The 24,235-nt window shown below is 50.1% G+C and overlaps 1 protein-coding gene across 1 annotated transcript in view; it reads right to left on the bottom strand.

Moving 5' to 3' along the window:
- Nucleotides 1–1,235: 1,235 nt before the first annotated feature.
- The window catches only part of CNGA3 (cyclic nucleotide gated channel alpha 3), a 37,767-nt gene continuing 14,767 nt past the window's right edge, over nt 1,236–24,235 (bottom strand). Inside the window, exons 2-9 of the mRNA XM_027554639.1 lie at nt 23,751–23,887; nt 15,986–16,099; nt 14,929–15,108; nt 11,660–11,713; nt 8,738–8,803; nt 7,346–7,453; nt 6,068–6,174; nt 1,236–4,184 (exon numbers count right to left, since the gene is read on the bottom strand). Of these exons, the coding sequence (XP_027410440.1) occupies nt 2,794–4,184; nt 6,068–6,174; nt 7,346–7,453; nt 8,738–8,803; nt 11,660–11,713; nt 14,929–15,108; nt 15,986–16,099; nt 23,751–23,851 (2,121 nt within the window). The 5' untranslated portion in view covers nt 23,852–23,887 and the 3' untranslated portion in view covers nt 1,236–2,793. The remainder of the gene's footprint in view (nt 4,185–6,067; nt 6,175–7,345; nt 7,454–8,737; nt 8,804–11,659; nt 11,714–14,928; nt 15,109–15,985; nt 16,100–23,750; nt 23,888–24,235) is intronic.

Raw genomic sequence — 24,235 nt, 5'->3', positions numbered from 1 at the left:
TCAGGGGGATGGAGCAGGCTTCTCTCATATTGAACCAGTTGAGTTACCAATAATTTCAGTTGCTCTTTATACTGGTTACTGCCAAGATATACTGTGCCCAGCTCATTGTGGTTCTTTGAGGTCTAGAAGATTTGGGACTTCCCAAGTTTGAGGTATCGGAACCTTTACCAGGCTGGGTTCCTCAGACCCAAAGCTCCAGCCTGCTCATCCAAGGTCTGACCAGCTCCTCCCTCCCCAGGGTTCTGCCAGGGAGCCTGCAATCAGTCTGAACGTCGAGGGGTGCTCACCAGTGTTTTCTTCCTTTCTTGTCTCGGAGACTGCTTTTCCTGAGACCAACAGATACACACACAAACACATACACACAAACACCCCTCCATGAGTTTAGATTCCCAGAGAAGGCACAAAGAGAAGCTATCTCCCGGTGTGGACCCCCGTGCTGGACCCGGTGCAGAGGGAGGGCCTGCCTGCAGCACACGGGATGGGCTGGGAGCCCACAAGCCCTTTCTCAGGTTCCAAGACAGTGAATGGAAGTCCTAAAAACAATCCAAGACTCAACTTCCCAGCAACCTCAGCACCCAAGGGCTAACTAGATGAAACTGTGTTCATTTCTCCCTCCAGGACAATAATGTGACATTTTCTGCACCCAAGAGGTTGAAGGGCCATCCTCATTATACTGTATAAGTTTAAAGTTTGTTCACAACAACTCTGCGAGGTGGGCAACGTAGTTCCCATTTTTTGGGTGAGGAAAGCCAGGTATAGTGAGGTCAAATAACCTGCCTGAGGGGCAGTCGTGACTTGAACAAGAGCAGTCCCAACCCCCTCACACCGAAGCCCATATTCTAACTTACTACCCAAACTTCTTGGGCGTAAGCACTGGACAAATCTGGGGAAATGCTTACCTGGCTTCCTGAACATCCATGCCTTCCTAGACTGCCCACCACCACCCCCATGGTGGCCTGGGGCAAACAGTGCCAATGGGCTTAGCATCCCGCCTGGGACATATCTTTTATGTAACCGAATGCTTGGAGTTGCTCACTCTGACGAGTGCCGCAGCCTTGTCTGCCTTTCTGTGCCTGATTTTTGTACACATCCCCTCACACGGTGCCTGTGTGAAACCTGCTCACCAGTGCCCGTTCCTTTGGGGAAGCCAGGCTCATTGCCCTGGAAGCATACCCCAAGATATGTGACCACGTGAGTTTTCCCTTATGATAAAACATGAAGCAGGAGCCGTTCGGTGTTTTTTTAAATCCAGGTCTCTATTTTTCCTGTGTAAATATGAATGTAGGCAAAATTAATAGTTAAGGCTTTTAAAATACGTGCATTTTGGTAACACGTTGCTAGTTACATTGTGCTGATGATAAGAGCTTGGATCACATCTTTCTTTAATAGTTCTTTGAAATTTCTTCTAAAAAGTTAAAATGGTCAAATGATCCATAGTAGAAACCAGAACAGACCCATGTAAATCCAAAATGCATACTTGAAAAGGCAGCACCTTTTGTATGAACTACATTAGGGCCCAGTTATGTAGCATATGGATTATAATTTAGACCACAGAGATGTCAAGGTTTCCAAAGGGCATGGGGCATCTTGTCTGAGAAGAAAAGAGCATAGGAAGAAAGAAGAAGAGGAGGAAGAGAAGAGAAGGAAGGAAGGAAGAAAGGGAGATGAGATTGGAGAGGGGAGCCAGAAAGCCTGCATATACGGCTTCTCTGCATCAGGAGAGTTGGGTAATTTACAATGTGTATGAAGCAGAGAATGGACCATTAAGGTAATAATTCAGTCATAGAACCCAAATCTATATAGATACCTTCTAAAATCTTAATGTAATATTATATACTGATTAAACAAAAAGAGCCAGGTCGACACTCTGCACGTTTTTGTCTAACAGCTTTGCCTCAAGATGTAATTCCAAGGGAGAGTGAGGCTTCCTGTTCCAGGGTGCAGGGAAAGACATGGCCTAACGGTCTCGTCTCTTGAAAGTCCTAGTGGTCAGCTTGTTTACCTTAGGACCCCATTCCGACCTCCAACCCGGGAAACTTCCCCTCAACACGACTCTCCCCTCCAGGCCAGAACAGGCTGCCTCAGGACTCCGACTCAGGGACTGGGACAGAGCCTGTCTTTGAAGCCTGTTGGGGAGTTAGGAGATGTCCCTTTCCCTAATGGAGATGCTTTTTGCCAGGAAACAGATTCTGGTTTCACAGGAGTTGATGGCAGGGCACCTGGATTTGCTTCTCAGACTTGAAATGGCCTCAGCTGGGGTGACCTGGCTTCATTCTTTGTGCCTGTCACGGCATCAAAGAGCACACGAGGAGATACCCAAGTCAGAAATATGCCCAAGCTGTTTCATGTATCCAATTCGAGTTACCGCTGGTACTCTCAGCTTCTGTTATCACTCCCTCATCAGGAGGTGGTGGAGTGAGGGGCAGGAGGGATGGGTAAGTAAATAACCTCCCATTTACAAAAAAATGAAGTTCAGGAGTCTAAATATTCCCCACGGATTAAAAAAAAAAACTTCTGTGCTCACATTTTTATACTCTTGGCCTAGAAACATCTCACACTTAACAAAACCCTGCCTCAGGAAGCGTTTCTTGTGGAGCTCACAGCAACCTGTCACTTAACTGGGACAGACATAAAGACTCCCGTTATCTAGATGAGGGAAACCAAGGCTCTCTCCCAAGGCCACGCAGCGCACAGAGGGTGGGGAAAGCTAGAATTCGGTCCCGGCCGAGCCCCGTGCGGCGCAGCGTCGCACTGACCGCCGCCCCGGGGAGGCAGGAGAGGGCACCTGTGTCTTCAGGGCTGACTGGCCTCAGTTTGCGGAGCATCGCCATCAGGCGGGAGGCCCATCTTCACCTGGCTTTCCAACTGGCTGAGCCGCTGCTTCACCTTCATCTGGGTGGCGTTGTACTCAGCCAGGAGCCGCGCAAACCTGGTCTGCAGGGAGTCCAGGGAGGTCTCGAGGTGCTCCACCTTCTCCTCGATGTCCTTGGGGTCTGCCCCGGCCTTGGCCAGCTCCTCGTCGATCAGGTTGTCCTTCATGAGGATCTGCCGCCCTTTCTCCTCCAGCGCCTTCTTGGCCTCGGGGTACTCGGTGAGCGCCTCCATCAGGTCGTCCTTGGAGAGGCAGAACAGGTCCGAGTAGCCGATGCTCCTGATGTTGGCCGTGCGGCGGTTCCCGGACTTGCTCCCCTTGATGTTCAAGATGCTGATCTCCCCGAAATAACTCCCGTCGCCGAGGACCACGAACTGGGTGATGCCGTCCTCGGCCACCACGGCCAGCTTGCCCTCCTTGATAATGTACATCTCCCTCCCGATGTCCCCCTTCTTGCAGATGTAGTCCCCGGGGCTGAACACTGCCGGCCGCAGCTTCAGCACCAGCTCCACCAGCAGCCCCGCCTCGCAGTCCTGGAAGATTCGGACCTTCCTCAGGGTGTCCAGGTGCACGTTGATGGCGATCTCGGCCTTCAGCTTGTCGGGGAGGCTCTTGAGCACCTCCTTCTCATCCACTGTCTTCTTGTTGGCCCACAGGTAGTCGAACCAGCGGATCACCCGTGTCTCCAAGTCCTTGGTCACCTTGCGGAACTGCATGTACTGCTTGATGGAATCGATCTTGGCCTGGAACTCGGCGCGTGAAGCGTTCATGTTTGAGATCATGGAGCCCACGTTGCCCACGATGGTGGCAAAAATCAGGACGCCCACCAGGAAGTCGATGACCACAAAGAGATATTCCTCGTCTTTTACGGGGGGCGGGGTCTCCCCAATGGTGGTCAGGGTCAAGGTGGACCAGTAGAGACTGTAAATGTACTTTCTGGAGAGGCGCCCATACTCTGGGTTGGAGATGTTTGGGTAGACCCAGGAGTCGGTCCCGAAACCAATGAACTTGGAAATGGCAAAGTAGATGCAGGCGTTCCAGTGGATGATGATGAGGATGTACAAGACCAAGTTCCCAATCCTGAACATGTTGGGGTAGTTGGTCCTTGTCTCCGTGCGGTCAAAGAATTCGAAGAGCCGGGCCAACTTCAGGAGGCGGTTGAACCTCAGTTCTGGGTAGTTCATGCCCAGCTTAAAATAAGCCAGGTCTGTGGGGGCCAGGGACAACACGTCCAGCTTGAAGTGCAAGGTCTGTGTGTAGTGCTTCCACAGACGGCTGGCGTCCATGACCATCAGGCCTTGCTCCAGGAAGCCTGAGGAAGGAGACAGACCACGCGGGCATCAGAGAGGCTGCGTGCTTATGGTCACGGCCCACAGAAAGATATTTTACCTTGTGACTACACAAGATGTGGTGTTATATATACATAACAGAAACCATTTCCAAAAACCATACTCACTATTATTACAGGAAACGTGCTCTGGTATTTCCTATCAGATCATCTAATCTATTTTATTCAGTTAAAAATACAGATCAGTTAGGTAAATTTGAATGTGGATTGGGTATTTGATAGTAGTGAAGAAAGATTATTAAATTTTAAGAGATAAATGGAAGTTATATTTTAAAGAATGGGTCCTGGTTAAAGCTACATGCTAACATGGTTACTGTCTGAGATTCACTTTAAAAAAACCTCCATCCAAGAACAGGGTGTGGGAGGATAAATGAACCAAAATTAGCAAAGTGTTGATAACAGTTGGAGCTGGATGAGGGTACAGGGGGATTCATAATAGTGCTCTCTCAGTTTTGTATATGTTTGAAAATATCAACAATAACAACTTTAAAAACATTGGTCATGGCCTAGCAAATTGGCTTTACCAGTTACTAATGGGGCATGATCTTGCCCGTGGGAACTCCCTGGTGGTCCAGTGGTTAAGACTTCACCTTCCAATGAAGGCGATGTGGGTTCCATCCCTGGTCAGGGAGTTAGGATCCCAGGCCGGTCACTCAGCGCTTCTGGGCCCTGGTTTCTAAAGCAGTAAGATGGAGATAATCCAGCCCGTGCTTCTTGTCTCCTGCAGCAGTTCTCACAAGAAAACAAGACGTGCTTGGAATGCTTTGTGTATTATAAAGCTGCCCAAGGTTGTGTGGTGATCTGGTGGTGTTTGTATCCACAACCACGGCACAGTTTTTAGTTTAAAAACCTTGGAAGTGACAGGCAGGGCCTCTGGCAGCTTATGTGATGTCTTTGTGCAAATCAGAAAGAGGATCCTCAAGGATGCACAGCTTGGAGACTGAGGCATGGGTGGGGCTTTAGGCCTGGCTCACAGCTAGAGGTGGTTTTGTTACTGACTGGGGGTCTTTGGACTCTTTAATCAGCAGAAACTGGTGAGAGACCAGACCAGGAATTCAGGCAAGGCTTTACTGGGGCTCGGGCAGCAGCAGCACTAGGCAGTGAGACAAGTCACGGGCGTCCTTGCTCGCTCCCAGAGGCGGGGCTGGTTTCTTAAGTGGGGTGGGGGTGGGGGTGGGGGTGGACCTGTGGGTTGGGCTGGAGGTGTGGCTCAGGTGGTCTGCATATGGGGATAGTTATTTTTCATTTCCTATGCTGCTGCTGCTGCTGCTAAGTCGCTTCAGTCGTGTCCGACTCTGTGCGACCCCATAGACAGCAGCCCACTAGGCTCCTCTGTCCCTGGGATTCTCCAGGCAAGAACACTGGAGTGGATTGCCATTTCCTTCTCCAATGCATGAAAGTGAAAAGTGAAAGTGAAATCACTCAGTCATGCCCAACTCTTAGCGACCCCATGGACTGCAGCCTACCAGGCTTCTCTGTCCATGGGATTTTCCAGGCAAGAGTACTGGAGTGGGGTGCCATTGCCTTCTCCGTTCGTTCCCTATAGATCCTTTGTATGCTGTTGCTGCACAAGCACTCTGGCAGAGGATCGCAGCTCACAGGCTGTCTTAATCTGAAGGAAATCACACCCTCCTAGGCCCTATTTCAGATTTTAGTTCTCTGTATATTTCACCTACTCTGAAAGCCATGGGTAACATACCCTGGCTCTTCTGACTGTCCACGAAGAGGAACCCCAAGGGCGACTGTTCTGGATCTCCCTGAACCTGCCCACAGGCCCCAGGCCCCACCCCCACACCCCCACTGCTGCATGCTGTGGGATCTAGGACATGGGGCCCGGGCCCACTCACCTGTCCGGGCTCGGACCAGCATATCCATGCCATAGAGGATGTCTGCTGAGTAGTCCAGGACCAGCCAAAGCATCAGGTGCTCGGACTGGAGCTCATCGAAACAGGCCCTAAAAAAGTGCAAGAAGGGCCATGTGGGGGAGGGCCCAGGGTGGGCAGCAGCGCTGTGCTACAAACTGGGGCTCAGTTCATCCCCCCAACAGCCCGGCCTGCAGGGCTGTACCCCAGCAGCTCACCCCGGCCTCGATGAGGGGCCCGGGCGCTCAGAAGCTTTTCTGCCTCGAGGTCATAGAGCTCCTAAGAAGACCTGAGACTGACCCCAAAGAGTGGGCCCTGTTGCCTCCTGACAGTAAGTGATATGATGGCCCCTTCCCCACACTGGAGATGGGGCAGTTTTTCCAGGCCTCAGTGGTAGAGTCAGATGAAGGGGCTGAGAACCTGCCCTTTCTGGGGCCAAAGAAACAACAAAGATACAACAACTTCTAGAGATTAACAATGGAACAAGTCACATCTCCCCCCACAAAATAGTAGCTCACCATGCATCCCAAACGGCTCAGAAAGCCCAAAGGCCCCCTCTGGTGTCTGCCCCCTGGTGGGTGAGGTTGGTCCAGACTGGGATTGACATATACACACTGCTATATATAAAATAACTAATAAGACAACTAATGAAGACTTATAGTATAGCTCAGGCAACTCTCTGTATGACTTACACAGGAAAACAAACTAAAAATCAGTAGATATATGTATATATGTAACAGACTCACTTTGCTGAACCCCTGAAACTAACACAACATTGTAAATATAATATATGCCAATAAGAATTAATAGAAAACAAACAAGAAAGCCCAAAGACCACAGCCAGCAGAGAACACCACCTGTTACCTACAGCCCCGTCCTGCAGGTCAGCTCAGGAGTGGCCCACCCCTCCCACTTCCCCTCAGGAGAGCAATAACTCACTCTTGCATCTTCCTCCTGTGACTCAATTAGGAAGGCTCCAGGGTGCCAGGCCCTTTGCTTTGATCTCAAACACAGGTCCCCACCGGTGCTCCCTCTTTAAGCCCTTCCTTATGGACAGAGCCCTGGAGTGCGGCATGGCAGCCCACTCCAGTATTCTTGCAGGGAGAATTCCATGGACAGAGGAGCCTGGTGGGCTACAGCCCATGGGGTCACAAAGAGTCGGATACTACTGAGTGACTGTGGACAGAGAGCCTGAGGCACACACAGCCGGAGGGCAGCCACCGGGCGCTCAGAGCTCTGTCCCTAGCCGCCCCTCCCGGCTACCTGCACACGAGCAGACACCAGTTGTAGAAGACAGGCACGGCGATGACAGTCAGCCAGTGGTAGTACATGTTGCTGGAAGGGTCCATAACAACGCTGTCCTTCTTCTTCCTGGGAACGCCCACACAAACAGCACAGTGTGTTGGAAGTCTGCAGCTCTGGAGGGGTTTAGAGACCTGGTCTAGCTTACAGACCCCAGGGCAGCTGTGGGCTGCAGCGGAAGAGATGACTTCCCAGATAGGGTCCTATCTATCTCAGCAGGGGTCATGTGGGTGTCCCTGTAGAGGGCCTTCTCTTCCACCCCCAGGAAGCCACGGTAACTCTAAAACCATGGTGATGACATTCCCACGTGCCCTGTGGTATCATCCACGCACTCCAGAGTGCCAGGGAGGAAAGTGGAGCACCGTGATGTTGGAACCACCTCAGGGAAGCTTTGGGAAAATGCAAGTTCCCAGGCCCACCCAGACCCCTCCTGGGCTGGGGTCTGGAAATGTGCATTTGACCCTTGCCCCAGGTGGTTCTGAGGCAGCTCCTCTCTGGACTGACCTTGGGATCCCGGGGGTCCCCTTTAGGAAGGTGCTCTGTCCACTTCACTAACTGCATTTGTGCAGATGTTCTAAAGCCTCACTTCCGAGCACTGGGGTCCTGCCTCCCACTGAAAACCACCAACCTGGGAATCACTGCAGTTATGTCAGCCAAGACTGAGTGGAAGAAATAGCTTAGGGTGCTTTCTACTTTCATTTTCAGGATTTTTGGAGGGTTAGAATTTATAGGTGGTACTGGAGATCTTTTCTTTGGGTCCACCTGTCTCCTCCCCCATGCCAACTCCCCACCATGCCCACTAGGCCTGCAGAGCTGCTCCTGTGCCCCAGAGGACACCCTGGGTTGCCTTTCTGGTTGCACCTCAACTTATCAAATGCAAGATCAGTTTCTCACTGACAGGGCTTTGGACATTCCCAACCAGCAACACTCATCATCACTGGGTTTGAATTAGTTTGTGAACATAGTATTTTCTAGTGACCGGGAGAGGGGCTCCACATACCCCAGCTGTGAAGATGACACGGTGGGCAAACAGAATGCCCCAGAAGAGGGCACCAGAGCAGGCTCCCAGGGAAGCCCCCAGCTGCCCACCCAGGGCTGCAGACCACCCTGCCTACCTACAAGCCCCACTCTGAGGTCCCCGACTTTCCCTGCAGAATGAAACCCACACATGGTCTCAGCAGGCCTGATCCCTGCCTGAGACCAAGTCCTTTTCCATAGCCCTAAGCAGCCCCCTCTCTAGGGCTGACCCTGAGGCCCCACGGAGTCAGCCTCTCTCTCCTCCCTGGGGAGGGACCGGGCGTGCTGTGACCCCAGAACTTCCCCTCTTTGGGGGCAGTTTCTCTTCGTACTTACTCCTCTTTCTTGGGGTTCTCCTTTTTCTCTTCCTTTTTCTCTTTCTCCTCCTTTTTCGCCTTGTCACTGGATGACACAGGGTGACACTTAGCAATTTTCATATACCATGGGGAGAGGGCAGGCCGCAGTGACCGAAGGAGAGGGCGTGGTGCAGGAAACTCATCTTTCCAGCACGTTGGGGTGAAGCGAGCTTACTGATTTCAATAATAGTAATGTCAGGAAGCTGATGCACAGAGAGGTCAGGTAACTTGCCCAAGGTCACAAAGCTCTTAGGTAGCTGAGTTGGGATACAAATGCTCTTAACTAGTATATATATTAAATGTATTGCATGTATGTGGTGCTAGCGGTAAAGAACCTGCCTGCCAATGCAGGATTTATAAGAGATGTGGGTTTGATCCCTGGTTTGGGAAGATCCCCTGGAGAGGGAAAAGGCAATCCATGCCAGTATTCTTGCCTGGAGAATCGGGGAGCCAGTCCATGGGGTCACAAAGAGTCAGACATGAGTGAAGCGACTTAGCATGTATGTATGTATGTATGTATCTATTTATCTACCCATCTATATTCTCAATACATAGACCTAGAGAAAACTTGGAGGTATATTTGCCGATATGTGAAGAGGGGCTTCTCTGATACTGGGGTTCAATTATTAACATAGAGTATACTTTTGTGGCTGTGTGCCATTCATGGGTGCTTTTCTGTGTCCCAAGTTTTTGACAATGAGCATATTAATAAATTGAGTAGAAACAAAAAGTTATAATTGGTAAATGAGAAGAGCCAGGACAGTCAGTCACCCCATCCTCTGTTCTGAATCTACTGATCTTTCAGCAGCTTAAGTCTTAATGCCAAAACACCAGCAGAGGGAGCTGCCCACAAGCTTATTGGGCACACTCAGCCCTGCTGGGAGTTTAATTACACCAGGCTCTGCCACCCTTGTTCAGGATTTGTGGCCTGGGTTACAAGCTTTGGCCTTTCCTCTGGCTACCAACCTGCTGAGGCCTAGGGAAGACCCCGTGCCATCCAGCTGTGTCCCAGAATGCAACCAGCACTGACCCAGGGGACCTGCACAGAGCTACGAATCGATGGTGGCTTTGACTGAGAACAATTTGATCAGGAGAAAGAAAATTTCAGAAGCCATGGACTAAGCGAAATGCCATAAATGTGGTGGAAGAGTGGGGGAAGGTGTCCATAAGAATTACTTCTGTATCTTTGTGCCCAGGTGGCCCCATTTGGGAACAGTTCCCTGTTTTGTCCTTTGGTCCTTGGACCCATGGTACGAGCCCATCTGAAAAGATTTATCAGAGCCTGATGCAGCCAACTGCACCCACCCCCATCCTTGCCCACATCCTAGCCCCAGGTCGGAGAAGCCTGGAGACCCACCCACAGGACCTCCGCCCAGTCCAGTATCCTGAGCCTTTACTCAACTGCAGGACTTTCAAGGGTGTTTGATGTCAGGTTTGCCTTGACATCAAGCATTTCGAAACAGCTATCATTTTGCATATTAAATCATTTTGTTTTTCTGACATTTGGGTCTCTGGATTTGATGTCCCAATTTATGTAAACAAAATGCAACTGAGGGGGAGGAATGCATTAGGAGTTTGAGATCAGGTCAACTCTTTGTGACCCCATAGACTGCAGCCCACCAGACTCCTCTGTCCATGGAATTCTCTAGGCAAGAATGCTGAAATGGGTTGCTATTCCCTTCTCCAGGGGGATCTTCCCGATCCAGGGGCTGAACCTGGATTTCTTGCATTGTAGGCATTATTACTGTCTGAGCCACCTGGGAAGCCCTTCTTGTTTTCACTTCAAGGGAGAAATGGATTAAGAGTTTGGGATTAGCAGATGTAAACTATTATATATAGCATGGATAAAGAACAACTGCATAGAACAGGAACCTATAATCAATCTCCTGTGATAAACCACAATGGAAAGGAGTCTGAAAAAGAATATATAAATATATAAGACTGAATCGCTCTGCTGTATACCAGAAATTAACACAACATTGTAAACTTATTTCAATTAAAAAAATAAATTTAAAAGACAACAAAAACAAAACAAAAAACCCAATGCAACTAATGTTCAAGGAGGAAAACAGAAACAAAAATTCTATCAGAACAAAGGGAAATAATCAGAAAAAGCCTTGGCATAGTTCTCTGTCAACTGGAAGTCAAGAAATTGGCATTGTTTGCTGATATTGTCCTCCTAGGCTCCAACTGAGACCCCCCCCTTCCCTACTTATCCCCATGGTGTTCCATAAAGGAAGGCTGGAGAATGGGGCACACATGTGCATGTGTTCACACATGTAAATGGCCCCACCACATACACACTCCCTGTTTGGGCTTTTGGATGGCATTGCCAGAATCACACATCAAACTTCTCTGCCAGCTCAGCATCAGGTGGTAGGAAACAATTGCAGTGGGCCAGGGTTTCAAGAGGTTGTTCTCTGGAAATATTTAAATTTCCTTTTTCCACTGATTACATCCTGATCACATCCTCCAAAGAGGCCCAAATTAGCCTTAAGACAAGAGCGTTCCCCTGGCACACAGGAGCTTGAGGACGTAGAATGAAAAGTACATTCTTATCATGAAGGAGAAGATCCACTGCTCAGTAAAGGGACTCCAGCTTTGCACCTTCAGATACATAGCAACAGAGGGTGCTGGCACTGAAAATGTTTACCCATCCAACTCCTTCGCTTTATAAATAAGAACAGTGCGAGACACAGAAAAGAGGACCTGCCCAAGGAAGTCTCACCGAATAGGTCCCTCCCCACATTTGTCCATGGGGACGGGTTTCCAATGCCAGGAGCAGGGTTCTAGCAGGGTCTGGGGGTGTGGCAGAAGCAGCAGGACTAAGGAGGGAGTCACAGCTGGAGTGTCTACAGGAGGAGGGCGGCGGTGGGGAGTGGGAGGGGGCAGAGGTACTCACTCCTTCTCCGAGTTGTTGCAGGTGTTGGTGTTGTTTCTGGCCAGGGGCCAGGCACTGCGGGAAGGCAAAGAGAATCTGAACTCGGTCCACTTGCTGGGGACCCCTTGCCCTCCGGCAGTTATTCTGGGACTCCCATCCCCTGTCTCCTGGGCCTTTCCACGCAGTTTTAACACAGGGAATTGTTATCGTTGGGGACAAACTTCTTTTGTGTGTGTGACCAGTTTGTGCTGGTGAATGCCTCAGAGTAGAGGAGAGGATGGACACTTGGGTAATGTGAGGATTCTGAATAAATGGGGAGTGCCTCTTTGAATCCCATCCAGCACCCTGGCCTCAATTCCTCTTGCATTTTAGCACATGCCAGGCAGTGCACCAGACGCTACGGAGGGCACGTAGGCCACCCAGCATGGTGCCCGCCCTCGGGTGCTTCTGGGGGAACAGGCTGAGCGCCTTGGGCCAAGGTGGACAGAGTTAGCAGCAGCAGCAGCACTTTTAGAGGGTGGGCAGGGATGAGGTTCTCACAGGGCCCCTCCCTCAGACACCCCATCACAGGGGTCGCTTCCGATTCTTAGGGCAAAAAATAGACTGAGGGCAGAGCTGCCCCAGGGTTCAGCCCATCCTCCCCACCCCGGTCCCCAACATTCACCTTAAAACTTCAGGGCCCACTACCCAGATCTATGTGAGAATCTTGTAGAAGGCGGGGATTGGTTTTGCACCCAGCGATGTTTATTTAAAGCTGGACTGGCCAGTTCTTGATGGTGTTCTTTAGGAAAAGGCGTGATCCTTGTGAGCTCAACTGCCAGTTCACGTGTGTGACAGCTGGTTTAAGAAAGCCAGCCTGGCCTCACAGGGCTGGAGGGCGGCTTGCCTGTCTGTGGTCACTGCAGACCAGTGACAGGACAGGAGGTCTGCGGGCCAAAGCCAGTGCCTGGGCCACTCCAGACTGACTCTAGCACCTCTCCTCTGATGTCGAACATCCGGCCAAATACTTTTTTTGGTACTTCTGCCCATGCCTCCCTCCCTCCATTCAGAATGTGGCTCTAATTGCTTTTTTGGGGATTAATTTATCACCTGAAAACCCCCCGAGAAATCAAAGCTGTGCTATTACAAAGAAAAGTTTAGGTGTCTGGGGTGCAGTGGCATGTGTTTGCCACACCCCTGTGCCCATAATCTCATTGGGCCCAACCCGTAGGAGAACTAAGACCCATTTCTGCATACATTTTGCTTTGCTAATAGGACTTGGCCTTGGAAATTCAAGGTCTTCTTCCACAAGGAAGCCTCCCTGACTACTCTGCTCCCATCCTGCACCATTGCATTCACCTGCCCACTCTGAACCTTCCAGTGAGTTAACCAGGCATTGGTGGCAAGTTGGGGCCTGGCCCTGATGGGGTCCTAGCTCAACCCTCCACTTATCTGGTCACACAGGGAAATGGACACAGTCTAGTGTTCGTCTCCATGAATCTCAAGTTGCAGAGAAGACAGTTTGATCAGTTAAGCCAAGGAAGTCTTTGCTTGCCCAAAAGGAACTGAACCAGTTTGTTGACTTGCTAACAAACCTCCTTCCCTCCCTACCCCTTCTCTGCTCCCTGCACCCTACCTCCCTGCCACACACCACCTTTGCCCTACCCGGCTTCTCCAAGTTCCCTTCTTCCTTGGCCTGCATCCCTCCTCTCTGGCTCAGCAGTGAACAGCACGTGTGCCTTGTGGTCCTAGAGCTCCCTCACAGGGATGCTCAGCTCTGGGAACCTGCACGTGTCCCAGCGCTCAGGCCCTCCACAGCACCCTTCTCACAGCCCAGCAGACCAAGGGTTTGTTGTCCAAACTCGTGTGAAACAGTAGCCCGGAAACGCTGCTCCACTGGACCTCTGCCTCTCAGCCAGCAATTCTCATGCCTTCCTCAGCAGGGAAGACTCGTGCAGACCTCCTAATGTCACTAGCAAGACATTTCTTTGAACTGTCATATTTTATCTTAAGCATGCTTGTGTATCTCGCACATTTCACAATGTACTGCATAACCTGTAATAAAAATATACCCCACCCTACCCCCAATCTGGAAATAAAGCTGAAGCTCTGAGAAGATCCATCCTGTTTTCCCCAAAGCTTCAGAGCCTTCAGTCCCCAGGGGCTTTCTCTGCCTGTTTGAGGTGCCACATCTGAGCCTTTCTGTTCCTTTAACTCAAAAACAGCATTTTCTCTATCAAATTACATAGGGACTGTCGGTTCTGCAACAACCATGCTTCTTTTCACCCTTATTTTTATGTCTTTTAAATCCTGACATGACCTAGAGAATTCAGCTTAGAGATCTTGTCCAAGCCCCCCTTTCCCTTAAAGTGGGTTCTGAGCAAGTGTCCTCCCATTTGTGAGGCTGAGAGGAGGTCTGCTCCCCCCGCAGGCTTACTTCTCCTACTGCTACAGGGTCCTAAAGAGACCTTCTGCTGTTAATCGACACCTGATTCAATCCGTGGTGGCTCAGTGGTCTCCCACTGACCAGAAGCTGGGTGCTTCTCAAGAGCACTAGAGAGGAGGGAGAGGGGAGGCAGCAGCTCTGTGTGGGGTGGGGGAGCAGGGGATATCAGTCTAGCCCCTGCAAACTTCTCTGCGTGCCTGCACCCCACAGCACCAGCCACAAGCTCCCCGCTGGGTAGGGGGCCAGGCAAGGTGCTCAGAGCCCTTGTTCTGCAGACCCTTCTCCTAATGAAAAGCAAACACTCTCCCTATCCCCCCCAGGCCCACCTATCGTCCCCTCATTGTTCTCAACCTAACCTGGGGTTGGAAGGTTCCCCTTGAAAGTTCTAACCAACCTTCAGATCTTTTCCCCAGAAGAATGCACCTATACCCATCCATAAAATTGTGGGTACTATGTAGGTACTCCCCGAGGCTCGTGGTACAAAAGCCTCAGTTTTCTAGCAAGAGAGGTCACAGAGCAGTGTAGGATGAGGGTCCTTTGATGGAGAGACTGGTGAGGCCAATGTCCTGCAGGTGCGATTCTGAAGACACCAGCAGCAGGGGGTGCTAGGGGGGCTCTGCGGAGGACAGGGTCAGAGCTCAGTTGAGGCTGGGGCCTCAGGTTAAAGGGCTTCATCTCCTGCAGGGCTTCTTGAAGTCTGATGGAGATGGTTAGAGCATGCAGTCTAACCCCAGAACAGACCCTTTCTTCAGGGAATACCTGGGCATCGACGTTCCAGGCCACATGCTGGGTTAATCCACACTGGCCCACACGAGCAGCAAGCGCTTCCAGCCCCATGTGGTACAGGTGGCCCCCTCTCCCTTACCTTCTCCCTCTGTCTGGTGGCTCCTGGCTGCCCACATTGAACTGGACATGGCTTTCTCGGCTAGACACCTCTTGGAGCTCAGCTCCGCGGAAACGCTCCAGGAAAGAGTCGGGCCTCTGGTCCTCCTGGTGTAAGTGCCTGGCGCTCCAGGCACGGAGCGAGATGATGAGGCGTGACAACCTGGAAGGATACAGGTGGGCAGCCAGGACGTAGTAGAAGGAGGCGGAAGCCCCCTCCCAGAGGGTGGGGCAGGGGCAGTGATGCAGGCAGGACAGGATCCCCCGGCAGGCGGCAGGCTCAGGTTTGACCCCACCCCTGCCCCCCACTCCCCAGAACCGCTTCTTCCTCCTTCCTCTGCCACCTGGGATGGAGCTTCCTCCATAAGGGATACTATTTTCATTGTGGCTTTGTCACTTTAATGCCTGGACTCCATCAAAGGCATGATCCTTCCACTGGGGCCTTAGCAAGTTTTTCTGCTCATTTTTCCTTTTGCCCCATGTAGAGCTCTTTGTTATGACTGGTAAGCAGAGGAACAGTAAAAAAAAAAATACAATTTCCAAATAGGGATAAAATTCAGAGCCAGTTTAATGGAGCAAGCACCCAGATACAACCTAGGTTTTTTCCCCAACCCTTGTCCTATGAATTGCTGTCCATACAAACTTTTGTTTTGTCTCCAGGCCTGTGGAGAAGTCCCTCTGCAATGTGCACTGACCTCTGTCTTGGAGCAGATCCGGTCCAGGCCTCAGGCACCTGAACCCAGGCAGCCCGCATGCCTAGAGCGCATCTAAGCTCCAGCTTTCCCTGTAAAACCTTCCCTCAGCCCCATCTGGTACAGGTGGCCCCGTCTCCCTTACCTTCTCCCTCTGTCTGGTGGCTCCTGGCTGCCCACATTGAACTGGACATGGCTTTCTCGGCTGGACACCTCTGAACTGCCTCTCCTGCCCCTTTATTCTCCAAATCTGCAACCCCATCCTCATCACCATTTCTTCCTAAGACTTATCTTCTTTCTGCCTCTGTCTCCTTATTCCCAAGCTGAGGGCAGAAACCAGTCACTTACCTGGTGGGACCCTGGCTGGTGAAGGAGCTTTGCCTGGATTCAGCCAGTCCTCTAGTCTCCATGGCAATGCCTTCCTGCAGTTCTGACGATGTCTCCTCGCATGGCAAGTGGGTCCTAGGAAATCAAATATGCAGCAAGCAAAATTGATTTCCAGCTCATCCAACTCTTGGACATGTTGAGGATCGAGATGGCCAGATGCTCTGCTTAAAGAGGAATGCCACTGTCAGAGATCCTCACCCCAGAGCTCCACCCTTCAGTTCATGCTCCAGCAGATCCTGGCTTTTAGGATAATGTGGCCTTTACTTTATGGCAAGGAGGCCACTGCCCATAGCCTAGGCGAAAGGGGCCAGCCAGCAGTAAGTGGTCCTTACTAGAGCACCGAGGGCAGGGAGTTGGGGTGGGGGAGGTACTGTGCCTGCCTCTAGAGCCAGAGCAGTTGTTTCCACATGAGGATTCCAGAACAAGGATTTTGGTTCACACACATCTCTGCATGCTGAAACCCTTTCTCCTAAAGCCAGATCAAGTGCCGCCTCCTTCAGGAGGTCTTCCCTTGCCCTCTGTCCCAGTGTGTATGTGCTGCAGGAAACCACTGATTAAGAGGAGGGTCCTGAAATATTGTAATGAATTGGCTTCATATTTGTATAGTGCTTTCAAATGAAAGTCCACTTCTGCTGTGCCCTTTTGCCAAGGTAGGGGCGGAGGACCTTCCCTTGAGCAATTCAGGGCAAAAAGTCTGAGCATTAGCAGAGCCTAGTGTTTCTTGAATTTCCTGGAATAAGAGCTCTCTGCTGGGGCCTGTTTTCATTTCTTTCCCTTTAAAACTTCCTGGGGCTGAAGTCTGATCAGCCTGATTAAAAGCCATCCAGGCACTGGCCTCTAAGGATTTGCACTTCATCCTTTGAGTCTTGAAGAGCCCAAGCAAGACAAATTAATTCGATCACATGACCTATTCCAACCTAATCAGCCTTCTTAACAAGGTGGCAACACGGTTGAAGAAGTAAGCAGGAATTACTGTCAGGGTAAACGCTCTGTGTCTCCCTAGTGAGTGATCAGAAGTCAGAATTCCACAACCCAGCCGCCAAGCTGCTGCCTCTTCCTTTCTGCAACAGCCCTGCTGTTTCCAGCACAGGGCGGGGGGTGGGGGTGGGGGGCTCACTACCACACCTTGGCTCCTCCAGGCAGTCCCTGCTCAGCCCTGATGGCCAGCAGGTTCTTCTCTCCCTCAGCTTCCCCATATCGAGGATACTTTTTTTTTTTTTTTTTACTGAAAACACACAGAGTGACACATAAAGTACCTGCCATTTATTGACTGCTTACTGTACGTCAGCCACTTACATTTTATCACTTAAATCATATAACAATGTTATAAGGGACGAAACAGGTTCAGGGAGATTAAGTAACTTTCCCAAGGTCACGTAGCCAACTGGAAAAACTGAGATTTGAATGCCATGCCATCCCATTTCAAAGCCTGCTGTCACCCATTCATGAATCTGCCTTCTGTATTTTCTAATTAAAGCAAAAGTTGAATAGGACATGGCTGAGGCAGATGGTGACTGAAGCTATGAAATTAAAAGACGCTTGCTAAGCTTGCTAAGGAATAGCTATGACCAACCTAGACAGCATATTAAAAAGCAGAGACATTACTTTGCCAACAAAGGTCCATCTAGTCAAAGCCAGGGTTTTTCCAGTAGTCATGTATGGATGTGAGAGTTGGGCTATAAAGAATGCTGAGCACCGAAGAACTGATGCTTTTGAAGTATGGTGTTGGAGAAGACTCTTGAGTGTCCCTTAGACTTCAAGGAGATCAAACCAGTCCATCCTAAAGGAAATTAGTCCTGAATATTCATTGGAAGGACTGACGCTGAAGCTGAAACTTCAATACTTTCTCGATTTGATGTGAAGAACTGACTCATTGGAAAAGACCCTGATGCTGGGAAAGACTGAAGGCGTGAGAAGGGGATGACAGAGGATAAGATGGTTGGATGGCATCACTGACTTGATGGACATCAGTTTGAGCAAGCTCCAGGAGTTGGCGATTGACAGGGAGCTTGGCGTGCTGCAGTCCGTGGGGTCACAAAGTCGGACACGACTGAGGGACTAAACTGAACTGAGGACTGAGTTCTGTAGCATGCCACTAGAGACATAATTCTAATTCCCCTAGCTGCACTATGTGGGCATGTTTTTTTTTATTGCCAAAGCACCTAATTAAATTCTCTCTCTAATCTCATAAGAGACCACTCACACCTCAACCTTATACATATAAGAGACCCTATCAGGACTTCCCCTGACAGGGGATAAGAATCCATCTGCCAATACAGGGGACATGGGTTCAGACCATGGTCCAGAAAGATTCCACACACTGCGGAGCAACTAAGCCCATGCACCACAACTGCTGAGCCTGCGTGCTGCAACTAGTTAAGCCTGTGCACCTAGAGCCCATGCTTTGCAACAAGAGAACCAACTGCAATGAGAAGCCTGGACACCGCAACAGAGAGTAGCCCCCACTTGCTGCAACTAGAGAAAGCCTGCACGCCAAAACGAAGACCCAGTGCAACCAAAAATAACATTAATTAATTTAAAGAGAGAGACCCTATCAGAGGCCCTGCTACAAGTAGGAAGCTACAATTCCCTTGCCCTTCTAATATTGTCCACAAAGCTGGGAATGCATGTTCCAAGGCACCGGGTCAGTTACAGGAGGAGGAGGCAGGGGGACAAGTGAATCCATCTCTCCAATCCCTGGTTTCGAGCAGCTGGCATGCCTGGGGGTGGGGAGCTGGAGGTGGGGGCAGCAACTGGCAGCTGGGCTGGAGCTCTGCATGGCCTGTGTGCCCGGAAGATCTGGAGGTGGTCCCCAGGACGAAGCTATTCTGTCCCCACCAGCTCCTCAGGGAGCTCCAGGCACCAGGCAGTCAGCCCAGCATTTCTGCCTAGTCTGGTTTCTGCTAATTGTGTGGGAGCACCTGCTGAGAGCAGATTTACTTGCATCCGCAGCAGAAGACTCCATGTGCATGACATCAGGGTTTGTGGGTGAGTGAGAGGGGCAGAACTCACCCCAGATTTCAAAGCAGGCCTGCAGCTGGCAGCAGTGAGAGCCACTGCATGTGGCCTGGACCTACGGCATCCACTGGAAGGGGAGGCAGCAAAGTGGGGGACCCAGAGGCCTGGGTTTGAGTCCCTACCCCAATGCCTATTAGCTAGGTGTACTGCAGGCTTGTCACTTACCCTCCCTGACTTTAATTTTCCTGGTCTTCGAAAAGGAAACAAAGGAAAAATTGATTTCATAATGACTTGTTCAAACACCCAAGTCCCAAAAGGCACATTTAGTTGTGAGGAACAGGAAGGGTCTTATATGATGTAAGTCCAAGGGACCCAAGGGGCTTTTTTTTCTGGATGCATCTCCTTAATTGTTTCTTGATGCACAAAGTTCTACCCTGATGTCTTTCTTCTAGCTCCAGAATCTCTACCCTTTTTAAACGCCTGGGAGATATCTAAATAATAGCAAATCCAATGAGTTACTCCTCAGAGAAACTGATTTCACAAGGTAGACAGAAGGGGAGATGGGGTGGGAGGAGAGGAAACAAATGTCTGAGGTGACATTTTGAGTCCCCAAGGACACACAGGTACTGCTGAAAGGGAGGACCTTCTGCCAATCACTGCAAGATCAGAGATTCAGAACCTCGAAGGGAAATACAGAGGGTGGAGACTGGGGGCCAGGCCCCGTCCTGCTAGCTGGCTGAGGAGCTAGCTGAGGACTTGACAGGCCTCAGGCTCTATAGAACAAGCAGATCAGGCCAGGACAACCTGACATTGCCTCCCACTCACAGACTCCTTCTCAGTGGTGATGCTACCTCTACAGGAAGAAGCCCTGGGAAGTTGGTAATTAGCAAGAACAAGGACAACTGGTGAAACACAAGAAACTGTTTTGAAAGACAAGGTCATTTTCAACGCGTAAAGCTCATCTTCTGTGTTCATTTATACAGAGGAATTCATGTCCATGAGGTGAGGCTTTTTTGTCACTGGAGGAAGCAGAGGTTCTCATCAGAATGGAAACCGGTAACTAACTTTGTGCTCTGTGGATCTGGTGTCTTCCTCTAGTGACTCTGGGGACATGCGAGTGAACAGAAGTGACCTTTTAGAACAAGGGTGGAGAGTGTGACACATTATTTTTCTTCTCCTCCCAAGCCCCGAGGAACTAGAGTGACGGGCAGGTGCTGCCCCAGCCGCATGTGACCAAGGAACCGAGGTCACTGCATTTTTGCCTTCGGTCCTGGGGAAGCAGGTTGCAAATGGTTTTCTTTTGTGATAATTGCTTTGGGCTCTGCTCAGGAAGCAGCACGAAGAAGTCTCCTCTTCTTTAGGACATGACCCTCTATGCCCAAAAGCTCATCTAAAATAGCTACACCAGGAGATTGCTCTGGGGGTTGAGGTGTCCTTGGTGCTAGCTGCAATTCTCTGCAGCAGGTTCTGAAGTCTTTATTGCATTATCTGCAAAAATATGCCAGGGAGCTCTTAAATAATTGAGTCAATGAAACAGATCTAAATAGAAAGAGCAAAATGCAGGATATTTTTATTTCTGGTCTTTTCAAGGTGTAAATTTAATTTTTTTGTGTTGTTGTTCAAAGGAAACATTTTGATCCTTCCTTATGACTCTTCACAAGCAAAATGATCTCAGTGATTTAAAAGAGAAATGGAAACCGGTCTCTAATTTGGTGAAAGAGCTGGGAAGAGAGATGTCTCAGGGGACAGGAAGATGACATCTTCCCTCTTTGGGGGGCCCTCAGCAAAGGGCCAACCAACACACAGGTTCCCAGCACAGCTGTGTGGTATCACTGAGGATAAAGAGTGATTCATATTTAAGGACACCCGTTTGTAATTATCTCTCCAAAAGCTTTCTAAAAGGATTGGAATTTCAAGGCAAAGATCTGATTTGTTCAGATTCCATTTCCTCCCTCAAAATAGCGATTGGAAACTTTAAAAATTTTATGTGACTGTGTCAAAATCCTTTGCTCAAATAAATCTTACAGGGAAAATTGGTCTGTCCATAGGCAGATATTAGGCTGCTCTGAGAAGCAGGGGAGGGGCCTGGATGCAACTTTCTGGCCCAAGGCTGTACCATTCCCAGCGTGAACTCCTACTCTGAATCCTCAGTGATGCTAAGGAACCATTCTGGAAACTTTTGTTAACCCACTCCTGCCTCTGTGAGCTAATGCTTCTCGTGAAGGAAGCTTTTTTCCTGTCTCTCCTTTTGAGATCTCTCTAGTGTTTCCATGGGATTCTGTACTAATCTGTCAACAACATGCTGTTGGGCATGGCCCCCAGTGGGGCTCAGTGAGACTTGGCTGCTGGTCAGGCTGAGACAACCTGATGTGGACACAGGCAGGAAACAGCCCATCCAGGTGTCAGGGCAGCTGGGGCTATCGGAGGTCAGAGGGGCCAGAAAAGGCTTCAGCCTGGGACACAGAGAAGACCCATGGAGGTGAGCATCTCCAAGACCAGCAGGGAGCGGTGATAAGGGCTTACTGCATGGCAGGGGCTGTGCCATGAGCTTTGCCTTGTTTTAACCTCACTGCTGCTCTCTGAGGTCAGAACTAGCATATTTTGCAGATGAGGAAACTAAGGCTTGGAGCTGTTGATCAGCTTTTCAGAGCCAGTTTTCAAACCTGGCAGAGTGGCCTCAAGCTTGTGCTGTTGGTCACCATGCTGGCCTGGGGATGCAGAGCAGGGGAGGGGGGGCATGGCATCACCCGGGGGAGATGGCAGAGAGGACTGTCCAAGGGCAGCATTTCAGAGCCCCTGCTGTGTGGCGGACCCATTCTCTGAGTGTGCATGGGCTCAACCTGAGCTCACAGAGAAGCTCTGGGAAACCAGAGGCTCTTGAACAGCCTTCAGACCAGATGGGACTTGCTGGCCACCTGCTGAGGCAGAGCCAGGATGCGTCGGGCAGAGCTGGCCCGTGTGGTGGTGGTGTGAGTCGAGCAGGCATTCTGGGCAGGAGCCCCAGCCCACCTGCTGGGCCTGCCTTCTCTTGACTCTCCCACTGGGAGAAGCCAGACAGACCCCAGGGAGCTTGGATCTCAGAGATGCTCTGGCTATGTCCTGCCTGAAGCAAAAGGGAGCAATGGGGAGAAGTTCCATGTTGCTTCACATGCTCCTGATCCTGACAGCCTCTGTCCTTCTCCCTGGGGCCCAAGATCCTAGGAGCCTCATGTCTCCAGGGAGCCTGACTTTCTTGTTGTGTGCCATGCTTGGACCTATTTTTTTTTTTTTTTTAGTTGCAGCACGTGGGATCTGGTTCCCTGATCAGGGATGGAACTCAGGCTCCCTGCATTGAGAACTCGGAGTCTCAGCCACTGGACCACCAGGGAAGTCCCCCTTGGGCCTTTTTTCCATTTTATTGCAACCCTCTTTGAAGCCCCTCTTCAGCCCCTTCTTCAGGGGTTTTGTCAGCTCTGATGTGGGAAAGAAACTATTAATATATACCAAAGTTTGAATAGCAGATAACTGTCCTAACAGTGTTCTTTTCCCTTTTAAATAAGGGCAATGCCTTAAGCTAAAGGAAGGAGCCCTCAGTTATGGAACACAGATATTGATGGTCAGCCAGTTAGCAGGGAGAGATTTGAGTAGGGTGAGAATTTATGATGCCCCTGAGTCATATAAAATTTCCTGGGTCTCAGCACCAACTTGCAAGAGTAGGAGGGAATAAACATCTGTTGGCATGCTTTGAGACTTTCCTTCCTTTGCCTGAACCCCAGAAAGTGGGGATCCAAAGACTGCATAAGTTTGCAGTGATGGGGAAACTACTGTCCATCACTCATAAGCAGAGTTTGCTAAGGACCTGGGACAAAGAACTGGACACACAAAAATGAGATGTGCATCTGAGAGAGGAAGAGACATACACAAGTGGGTGAGGAAAAATGGTGGAGGAGGGCCAGTGCCAGGGATGCAAGGACTGAGGGACTGTCGGTGCGTTTTGGGGCCTTAGATAATGTGCAATTTACATGGGCGGGAGAAGTTTTCAGTGCTATATAAGTGGGACAAAAATAACATTAATATTGGAAATACAGTTTCTCCTGGTTTAACTCAATTGACTGACAATTTAAGAAGCATCAAAAAAATGTAAGTCTGTCTGTACCAAATAGATACTCACATTTCCCAATGCTGCTCCATTTTACAATTGAAGAATCTGAGGCATAGAGGGTTTAGTGCATTTTCCCAGATCTCCCAGTAAGTTAGGAACAGGGCTTGAAGTAGAGGCCCCAGATTTCCAGGTTACTGCCTATGTCGGACATCATCGATGGTGCTGATGGCTTTGCTGGCAGGCATGGCCCCTTCCCCAAGTCCATGAGCATGACTGAGTCCTGACCCTCCCCTGGAAATGAGGGGCAGGGCACTGGATTGGTACTCCACCCCAGTGCCCAGGACACTGACTGGTGCAGACAGAGCCTGATAAATGTTTGATGTACACAAGGCAAAGTGTGGCACTTTGGGGACGTTTTCACAGTCGTGTTTAATCTGCTGCATTTTAATCTTCATTTTCTTGCCTTCCCAAAGTTATGTAACTTTTGGAGCATTTTCCCACATCTCTAAAATGAGAATAAAAACTACTTCAGTGTGGGTTGGGAGGAGTCATGCAGTTAGAAGGAGTGCTGTGAACAGCCTCCACCCTCCAACCTGTCCTGCCCACAGGCTAAGGCATTCTTTCTCCCTGGTCAAGAGCAGCTATGGGAACAATTTGTTCCAGGCATGAAGTTAAAGCCCATCCTACCTGCTGAGACCGTTTTCAATGCAATCCAGATCTCTGTCCGTGGTCCTGACCGAGGGGTGTGTCCTGGTGCGGTGGGAGTATTGGGTGCTAATCTTGGCCATCTTCTTCCTGTGTCACATTCCACCCCAAGGTGGCTGCTGAAACATGAACATGAACCAGATATGTCGTCAGGACGAGGAAGTAACTGAACACCCAGCTCGTTTGGGAGGGCTGCTCCCCAGACAAGCCCTGGCACACGTCCTCCTCCATCTCTCTCACAACTCCTGCCACAGTGTTTTAGTTGGCTCTCTCTGGGTTCTTCTTCCCATTCAGAAGCACAAAGAAGGTCTTTTACTCCTTTGTATAAGCTGCATGCCAAGAACTGCTCAAAATTAAATGCTGATCAAACAAATGAATGAACTTGGTATCCAATGTAAGAAAGCTAAACCCTCATGATTCTCTTCAATGATGCAGTGTCCCTCTTAACTCTGACTTTGTGGTGGCTC

The sequence above is a fragment of the Bos indicus x Bos taurus genome, chromosome 11 (assembly GCF_003369695.1).
Source record: "Bos indicus x Bos taurus breed Angus x Brahman F1 hybrid chromosome 11, Bos_hybrid_MaternalHap_v2.0, whole genome shotgun sequence".
NCBI classification, from domain to species: Eukaryota; Metazoa; Chordata; class Mammalia; order Artiodactyla; family Bovidae; genus Bos; species Bos indicus x Bos taurus.
This window is presented reverse-complemented; position numbering and strand designations above follow the sequence as displayed.